The sequence below is a fragment of the Coffea eugenioides genome, chromosome 5, assembly GCF_003713205.1.
Source record: "Coffea eugenioides isolate CCC68of chromosome 5, Ceug_1.0, whole genome shotgun sequence".
NCBI lineage: Eukaryota > Viridiplantae > Streptophyta > Magnoliopsida > Gentianales > Rubiaceae > Coffea > Coffea eugenioides.
The window spans coordinates 30,474,878-30,484,908 of NC_040039.1; the positions used below are offsets into that span (position 1 = coordinate 30,474,878).

The 10,031-nt window shown below is 37.7% G+C and overlaps 1 protein-coding gene across 1 annotated transcript; it reads right to left on the reverse strand.

Annotated features, from left to right (window-relative positions):
- Positions 1 to 5,580: 5,580 nt before the first annotated feature.
- Positions 5,581 to 8,924, reverse strand: LOC113771375. The gene is made up of 4 exons (XM_027315961.1): positions 8,805 to 8,924; positions 8,276 to 8,717; positions 8,079 to 8,215; positions 5,581 to 7,971 (listed from the first exon to the last, which is right to left on the reverse strand). Exons 1-4 carry the CDS (start codon positions 8,922 to 8,924, stop codon positions 5,581 to 5,583), a joined length of 3,090 nt encoding a protein of 1,029 aa, XP_027171762.1.
- Positions 8,925 to 10,031: the final 1,107 nt, after the last annotated feature.

Here is a 10,031-nt window from a genome sequence, read left to right on the forward strand (position 1 = left end):
GGGGGAATTAATAGGTTGTAATTTTATCATTTATTTTATTATTAATTTTCCCTATTACTTGAGCTGATATGGATCAATTAGTAGATTCTACTCACTTTTCGTAATTTACATTTATTTCAGAGAGTAGAACGAAAATACCACAACCAATGCCAATTTGGCATTCATCAGGAAAGAGCTCAAGTAGCAGGCATCCAGGGGCATTTTTGAAACAAGAAGATGCAGCCCTTTTTGGTAATTTGCGGAAGACAACTTTCAAAAAGGAACAAAAAGGCTGAAGTCTTCTACACAACAGGGGCCGCCGCACAGTAGGATGAATAGAGGACTATTAGATAGGAATTAGAATGAGGATCAGAGGATTTTGTCTCCTTTAGCTTAGCTTTACTTTGACTTTTCATTCTTAGCTTTTGGGTAGTGGAATTCTCCTACGGATGTCAGGAGAAAAATTGGGAGAAGTGTGGCTTTCCTTCCTTTTAGCCTTGTAGCAGTTTCTTTTTCTTGCGGCGTATGAGCAGACGAAGTGAAGACATTAAATCATCCTCTGCAACTTTGCGTTTCTTTATTCCTTCTATCGAATTGAATTTGCCCATTATCCAATTGATGGCTGCGGCTCTCTCTTCAATCTTGTATGGTTTTTTCGCATCAAATATGAACTAATTCCTTCGCTCTAGTCAAGGAACAACAGAAGCTTTGGTTTGCCTAAAAATTGTGAGATCGATTTAATTTTATCTTTTTCTTTTGTTTATTGGTATTCGCATATTCCTTGATTGCAGTACTTATGATTATTTAATTAATTGATTGTCTTGGATTCGGATAATTAGTTAATTTGGTGATCTATTGTCAATTAGGGCATTTAAATCCGTAATTGTTTAATTGCCTTGAAATAGTGACAACTGGCACGATTAGATTTGTGTCAGGGGAATACGCGGGCTAATCTGAAATAACCCTGGTAGTGCGTTATTTGGTTAGAATAGGACTCCTGTAATACGTAAGGCAATTGGAAAACTAAATCTTATGGGCGTACCTAGGATTATTTCTCAATTAGAGCAGTGATTAACGGGCGTACCTTAATCACCGACACAGTAAGGAGGGGTTGACTGTCATCACTTGTTTGGCAGTTATAACCTATTTATTAATAAATATTTGGAATTGCTCGTGCATCGATGATCAATTAGGTGAACCATTCCTGAAGTTATTTCTTGGCTAGATTTTTAATTATTATTACCTTGATTTTAGGGAATTTTCATTTGATTTTTAGTTGCCTATTTTATTTTATTTTTAATTGTTTTCTTGTTTTAATTGTTTTAGACCTTTAATTATTGTTACTCTAAATTTAGTGAATTGTCATTTAATTTCTAGTTAGTTATTTATTTTTATATTTTTAGTTGAATTGTTTTAATTGTCATCCTTTATACAAAAACACCCCCTGTGTTATTTTTGGATTTCGAAAGAGACAAATACCCTCAATCCCTGAGGATACGACCCTACTTGCCCTGTTTACAAATTAATATTTATTTGTGAAAAAAAGCCATCTCATTCGGGTATATCGGATCAAGCAAACTCTTCGGGAACAGGGTGAATCAAGTAACCAATTGCACACCTAGAGTCCCTGCTCCAGTACTTGGAATCGATTTTGGTTATTTTAACCGGCAATTAGGTTTATTTTTATTATTGTACAGGCCTCGACAACCTGTCAATTTTTTGTGCATATATTCTTTGTTTAATTACATTTACCTCTTCTGAGGTTTGATTAAATTACGTGTCAGATCCAAAGGTTTGTCAATATTACCTAAAGGTCCTACATATCAGACCCTAAGATTCAAGGTATTCAACTTGCTAGTGGAAGGTTCATTAAAAAGCTTTGATAGAGAATGCGAGGTACTAAAAAGTTTACGCCATCGAAATCTTACAAAAGTGCTCGACAGCTACTCTAACCCTGATTTTAAAGCCTTGGTACTCAAATACATGCCCAATGGAAATCTTGAGAAGTGGTTGTACTCTCACAACCATTTTTTAGATACGTTTCAAAGAATAAACATAATGATTGATGTTGCTTGTGCATTGGAATATCTCCATTATGGTTACGATACTCCTGTGGTACATTGTGACCTAAAGCCTAGTAACATCTTGCTTGACGAAGATATGGCTGCCCATGTAAGTGACTTTGGTATAGCAAAATGTTTGGTGAAGGAGAAAGTATTTTGCATACCAATACCCTCGCAACACTCGGATGCATTGCACCAGGTTAAGCATTTAACTTTTGCTGTCTACATTTTCTTTACTTCTACGATTCTGTTCATCTATTGTTAATCTTTTAACTAATTCTATTATTCTAACTATTGTAATCTTGTGACAGAGTATGGATTAGAGGGGGTAGTTTCAACAAGAATTGATGTATATAGTTTTGGAATAGTTTTGATGGAAAGTTTTTCAAGGATGAGGCCTAGTGATGAAATGTTTTCTGGAGATTTAAGTCTTAAAAGCTGCGTAGAAGATTCTCTTCTTGATGCACTTCAAGTCGTTGATGCAAACTTAATTAGGCCAGAGGATGAGCATTTCACTGACAACCTAAAATGTGTTACATTGATTATGAAATTGGCTTTGAATTGCTGTAGAGAATGTCCACGAGAAAGGATCAGTATGAAAGATGTTTTAGCAGAACTAATAAAGATCAAGCATCAATTTCAATTTCTGATGACAGTAAATATTTATCCTTTTTGTGCAAATTTTACTTCTCAATGTTGAAAGTTATGTTTCCTTATTCAATTGAGCTTATAACCTGCTATTTTTTTGCAGCATACCGTCAGGTCTTAATCATATCAGAAACAATGCTTTTGGCCAATGCAAATAGATATTGCTGTATAATTTGTAAGCTTGATTTATTTTGAAGGTCAAAGAGAGATGTACATTATTCCCTAGGTGTCATCTACATCAAATTTGGACTTTTAGTTATAGGGAACATTGCATCTGGAGTTTTATTTTTCTTTTCCTTTTCTTTCTTTTAATTCTGGCTGAGTTTTGGCTACCTTTTACTTTAAATTATCTAGTGACAAAAAGTAGAAAATTAACAATTCCCTGCCATAAAATTAGAATAGCAAAAGCATACCATTCACTTTCAAAGGATGACTTCAAATGGGGACAAGTCTAGATCTGGGTTTGTTTCTTCTCCATCCACATATATAATAATGGAAACTGGAATTCAAGTCAATGAAGGAATAAAGCAAGACTACTTAATGGTGGCCCCTTCTTGACCAGTGTCGCAAGCTCCATTTCGTCCATGATTTGATAGTCCTTGTTTGGAACCTACTTGGAAAATAAATCAATGTTATGACCTTTTTCCATTGATTTGGTTTTATTGTTCCTGGAATGTGTTATTAGTGGATTTCCATGCTCGTTTCTATCTCTATAAATTGTTTTGTAGTTCATCCCAATTCTTAATTATTGAGTGCCCTGGTGAGTGTGGAATTTGAAATTGAACCATAAGCATGGCCAAGGACAAAATCTACTACTTGTTCTTGCTTATCTTTAGGTTAGCCGGCATGGCAGCTAGCAACAGTAATATTACTATGGATCAATCAGTGACATGGTCACTTCAGAACCTCAATAATTCTTGGCAAAAATTGGTCAATTACCTCCTCCATTTTTGATTGAATAGTGGTCACCTGCAGTTCTCGGCACCGCCGAGTGACTGCCTTGATTATTTCAAACATGAACTTTTCTGGTACCATACCTCCTCAACTTGGGAATCTGTCCTTCTCGTCTCCCTTGACATTAGCAGAAACAATTTCCTTAAAGAATTGCCTTGCGAGTTGGCTCACTTCCTCCTAGTTTGGTTCCTTACAGAAACTCCAATACCTGTCTCTCAGAAACAATAGCTTTACGGATTCTCTCCCACTTTCCATCTCTAACATGTCAAACTTGGAAAGGCTATGGCTGTCCTTCAATTCCATTGAGGGAACAATTCCAACAGAATTTCAGAGTCAGGTCCTCTGCCACTCCACACTTTCAATATTTCCTCACTAGAAAACATTTCTTTCAATAACAATAGGCTATTTGGCATTCTTTCGGACAACATTTGTCGCAGCCTTCAAAAACTTACACTGCTTGGTCTAGCACATAATAATTTCAGTGGTCAAATACCTCCAACATTGTCTCAGTGTTCATTGCTTCAAGTGCTATCCTTGTCTGTGAACCATTTAACCGGAATCATACCCAAGCAAATTGGGAATTTGACGATGTTGAAGTTTCTGGATGCGTGGAGCAACAATTTAGAAGGTAGAATCTGGGACTCTTGCCTTTGCACAACAATTAAAGTATAGTACTGACCTGCTTTTCATTCCATTATTTAGGTATATCTGAGGGTTGATTGCACTCTACACCCAATGGCATTTGTGTTTAACACTTTGCCCTTAAACTATCGATTGCAAGTTTACAACACCATGATATCTCAAACATTTATTTTATTTGTACTTTTTTTTTGTTTGCAAAATCATGCGATAATAACTTATACACCAAGATGTACATCCTTTTATTGAATTAGTGTATGTCAAGATTTACACTAAGATGTGTAACATGTGTAATAAGGATGTAAGAGGGACTTGCGCAACAGAAAATCATTTGTCTTCCTGTGCAACCTGTACCACCCATAGTGGGAAGTAAGATTTCCCAACAACTCCAAACAATTTTCAGGTACAATTCCAGAGGAAATTTGGAATTTAAATATGTTGAGACTTGTAAGCTTTCAGGGAAACTTTTTGACAAGTAGGCCAAACTTCTTTAATTACAAGATCGATCTTAATTGATTTAGACTGCAATTATAACTTGGCATGAGTTTGACCTAGAGGATACCTAGTGAATATTTTCAATTCAGTGAGATTTGCTGTTGCCAGTTAATTTTGATCTAAAGTTCTTTGGAGAAGCTTACATCCATTTTTCACTTTTACTAGTTTTTAAGAATTTTATGTCCAAAGAGGTCTACGTCGAAGAAGCAACTTTGAAGTTTGAACAAGGATACACAATATTCAATTGCTTGAAAGATTTGTTTGTTTCCGAGAGTTGCTAATTAGTGCGATTAAAAAATCAACAATTGTATGCTACTAAACTTAAGAAAATTCTATGATATTTCCTTAACTTATATCTCTTATTAAAGATAATAATTTAAATATTAAATATTTAATAATATTTAATCTAAGAGACACTAATACTTCTTCCACCATCCAACAATAAACTTTATTTATGGATATGATATCCAAAGGAAAAAGTAAAATCTCCTCCAAACTTATTAATATTATCAAAGGGGTGGGCTGATATGTGCTTGGCCCATATGGCCCATTAAAAATTCAAAATGAGTTCACTTGTATTAGTGCTAAGTTGATGTTGGACCTATATGTGGAAACCAATTAAAATATCGGCCAGACTTGGGCCAAGTTAGGCTCATTTTGAATAAGGTTTGACCCATTTAATTGTATAATTTTCGTTTTCTTTGTTTTGAGCAGATGATGTCTTTTTTTTTTTTCTGCAACGGTAGGTTTTGTATTGATTGGCAAAAGATGTACACTTATATGAGCAAAGGCTCAAGAAGTTCTATACAAAAGTGTTAGACACATTGAGGGTTAATACATTCCTCATCTTGAAATATGCCAAGGCATAATCACTAATCAAATCACATCTTTTATCTAATCTCCTATCTAGACAAAAGGAGCATTTCTGGAACAATGCTCTGAGGTTGTTAATATCATCAGCCAAAGTAGACATTTTGATATCCTTAGCTACTCCCGACGTAATCACTTTCAGCAGCTGTGGGCTGGGAACATGGACTGTAATTTTCTGCCATTGCTGATGTCTGGCATTTATAATGGCCATCTTCACAGCTTCTGCTATAGTCTGCAATTGATTTACTGCTTTCCTATCAATTAGTGCCCAGGCTGACACCACCTGATGGCTGTGATTAGTTGCTAAAATCCCAGTACCCACACTTTTGGTCTGTTCCTGCACACTAGTTGAAATTTTGATATGCATTTCATCACTACGTACCTCCACTGGTTCTCCTTCCTCTCCTTCTCTTCTAGCATCCTCAGGGATCATTGTCTCATTACTCCAAGCTGAGGCTTGCTTTTGCCATTCCTGTTGAGCCTTGTTAACTGTTTTCCAAGGGTGCTTTCGTTTAGCATTGAACTTCCATTCATTTCTCCTTTTCCCTATTTGCCAAAGGATATTCGTAGTAAGCTCTATATGCTCTCTCCCCTCTATCCTACATGAGGCTTCCAGCATTGCAGTCCACCAAACTCTAAAATTCCCTGTCTGTCCAGTTAACCCATCCCACTGTATTGGGGCCATCTTCCATACCTCTTGAGCTCTGCTGCAATGAAAAAACATATGTTCAATAGACTCATTATGTTCTCCACAGCCATCACATATTGGATCTCCATGGTGTGTTCTATTAAACACCAAAGCATTAACTGGAAGTAGCCCATTTAGACTCCTCCAAATGAAGTGTTTTATCTTGCTTTTGACTTTCAGTTTCCACAACCACTTCCATTGCTTCCCATTAGAGTTTGCTGAGCTCATTTCTGCCTCATCAACTCTTCTTCCTATCTGTTGGGTTGTTTCTCTACTCAATGCCTTGTATCCAGAATTGACTGTATAGATGCCATTGCCACTATGTAGCCAGTAGTTGCTGTCTTCCCTTCTTGAGATACTTATAGGGATATCCAAGATTTCGTCAGCATCCTTCCTGTTGAAGGTTCTAAGTACCAATGGTTTCCTCCATCTAAAGCCACTGATCAGCTCATCTACTCTTCTGATGTAGCAATTCTGAGGCCTTGCAGATGTGACTTTTCCATCCTTATTTCCTGGGATCCAGTTATCCTCCCAAATGTTTGTAGCCTTGCCATTGCGTATCTTCTTTCTAGTTCCATTTTGCACAAAATCTCTCATATTCATCATACTTTGCCAAATCCAGGAAGCACACTTTGGGACTTTGCACTTAAAGATTGAGTCCCTATGGAAGTACTTTGCCCTCAAGACCTTGCTGACTAATAGATTTGGTTTGGAAATCAGTCTCCAGACCTGTTTAGCCAACAAGGCTTTGTTGAAGTTCTGCAAGTCCTTAAATCCCAAACCTCCCTCTTTTTTCTCTTTAGCCAATCTCCCCCATGAGCACCAGTGCATCTTATTTTTCCCATCATTTTCTCCCCACCAGTAGTTAGCAAAAATGGAGGTCACTTCTTTGCACAATTTGTAAGGAAGTTTAAAGCAGGACATTGTATAAACTGGCATTGCCATGGAAACTGCCTTCAATAAAACTTCTTTCCCTCCTTGGCTGAGCAACTTGTTCTTCCAACTATTCATTCTTCTACTGATACAGTCCTTAATGTATCCAAAAACTTGCTGTTTAGATCTTGTTATCACCATAGGGAGCCCCAGATATTTTCCTTGAGTAGCCACCTGAATTGTGCCTAGGCTTTGTATCACTTCCCCTTTCCTCTGATGACTCACGTTGCTGCTGAAAAACACTGAGGACTTTTCCAGGTTTATAGATTGACCAGACCCCTTCTCATACTTCCTCAAAATTTGAATGAGTTCCCTGGCTTCCTCTCTTTCAGCTTTACAAAAGATCAATGAATGGTCAGCAAAAAATAAGTGAGTCATGCTTGGTCCAGTCCTACTAATCTTCATCCCTGAGATCCTTTTATCTTCCTCAGCTTGCTTCAATAAATTGGAGAACCCTTCTGAACATAAAAGGAAGAGATAAGGTGACAGTGGGTCGCCTTGTCTTATTCCTCTTTCTGGAATTACAAACTCTTTTGGTACTCCATTAATATTGAAAGAGTATGTAACTGAGGAGAGGCAACTCCATATCCAATTCCTCCAGGCTGTACAGTAGCCCATCTTTTCCATCGTGGCATAAAGGAATTTCCACTCCACTCTGTCGTAGGCCATGGACATGTCCAGTTTCACAGCCATAAAACCATTCTGACATTGTCAAGAATTTGCCTGCGTGGGATAAAAGCTGACTGATTTTTACTAATGCAATGGCTTAAAACATTCTTGAATCTATTGGCCAATATTTTTGAAATCACTTTGTACACAACATTACAGAGGCTAATTGGCCTATAGCTCTTCAAATTAGTAGGATTCTGAATTTTGGGTTTGAGGGAGATGACCGTATGATTCCAAGACTTTGGCAATTTGCTAGATTGGAAAAAATGCGTAACAGCTGCAATTAAATCAGGTTTAACAACATGCTAGAATTTTTGAAAAAACAAGGGAGACATACCATCTTGACCTGGTGCCTTATTAGGATTCATGGAAAGAAGAGCTGATTTAATTTCCATCTCCTCTACCTCTCTAGTTAACTTAGCATTCATCTCAGTAGTGATAGTAGGAGGTATACCATGAAGAATCTCTGTTATGCCCTCACTCCCTGAACTAGAGAAAAGGGCTCTATAGTAGTCAGCTACTTCCATTCCCAGCTCCTTCTCACTGTTTGTCCAAGTTCCATCATCCCTTTGAATGTTAAGCATTCTGTTTTTTCTTCTCCTTCCTTTCACACAAGCATGGAAAAATTTGGTGTTCTTATCCCCTTCTCTCAGCCAATCAATCCTTGCCTTCTGAGCCCAATACTGCTCTTCATTAGAGTAAGCTTCTTTCAACTGCTTCTTCAAATCTGCAATCTTATCCTTAACTTCTGAGTCCTTAGAGTCCTTGATCTCCTTAATCTGAAGCTTAACTTGATTGATTCTTAGCTAAGAGTTTCCTGTGAAGTTGTTTTTCCATTTGAGTAAAGCCACTCTACAATTAGCAACCTGTCTAGTAATCCTATACATACTGTTTCCTTCAACTAGTTGTTTCCAAGCTTGCTCAACCACTTGATTAATGTCTTCCCTTTTGAGCCATCTCTTATCAAAGAAAATCTTGATCTTCATTTTTTTGCTCTAAGCCAGTTGTCTATGAGCAGCATGCTATGGTCTGATCCCAGAGTTTCCACATGTTCACATTTAGCTTTATCAAAATATTGACCCCAGCTTATGGTGCTCAGACCCCTGTCCAATCTTTGCCTTATCTCCCCCTCACCTTCCTAATTGTTGCTCCATGTCCAGGGGTTACCCGTAAATCCTAGGTCCACAAGGTTGTTATGCTCAATAAAACTGTTAAAATCCTTGAAGCTTCTATCATCTCTTGCTCTCTCTCCCCACTTCTCTTCATTAGAAAAAATGTCATTGAAATCACCTGCTAAAAGCCATTTATCCCCCCACAATTGTTGTCTCACAGTCAAAACTTTCCACTGATGTTTTCTTATATTAGCATCACTGCTCATGTAAACACCAATAAACCACCACTCAAGCTTAGTATCCGGGTCAATCACTAGTGCCTCTATAGTGAGGGTAGTTGTAACCACTTTCCTAACCTCTATATCATTGTTCCAAAACAAGGCCATGCCTTCTTTCCTATCCATAGCTTCCACAATCACACTTTCCTCAAATCTCAGAATTTTTTGGACATTTTTCATATAACTATACCTGTTTTTGGTTTCACTTAGAAAAATTAAGTTTGGGGAGAGGAGGTTGTTAGTCTCCCTCAACTGGGGAACTGTCAAGGGGCTCCCTGCTCCTTGGCACTTCCACACCAGAACCTTCATTGAAACATGAGGGGCCAGTTGAGGTTGGCCCCTACCCCCTCCAGATTCTCACTCAGATTCCCCTCCCCCTCTTCCTTTTTGTTTCTCTTAGGACCAACTTCATTCACCTGCACTTCTACCATGTCTTCATCCACCAAATTCAATTTCCTTTTCCCTTGTTGAGGTGTCAGAGACCTGTTCCCCCTCAGTTCTCTCAATGGCTGTCTAGAGATTTTGGGAGATCTCAACTGTTTCTTCATTTTCCTGTTATGTTTCTGGGCAGCCTTAGAACCCACGTCAGAAAAACAGATGATGTCAATACGCCACTTTTTAACATATATCCACTGTCCCTGTCTTAGATTGGTTTTAGGAGAAAAAAAATATTAAAGAATAAGAAGGCTATAAGGGTGTGTGG

Bases quoted from the DNA above. Each gene is read 5' to 3' on its own strand.
- LOC113771375 (XM_027315961.1), bottom strand. From the start codon at position 8,924: ATGAAGATCAAGATTTTCTTTGATAAGAGATGGCTCAAAAGGGAAGAC. The intron at 8,718-8,804 runs GTTGCTAATTGT...GTTAAGCTTCAG, and splicing joins TGTATAGGATTACTAGACAG to ATTAAGGAGATCAAGGACTC. The intron at 8,216-8,275 runs GTATGTCTCCCT...ATTTAATTGCAG, and splicing joins TAAGGCACCAGGTCAAGATG to CTGTTACGCATTTTTTCCAA.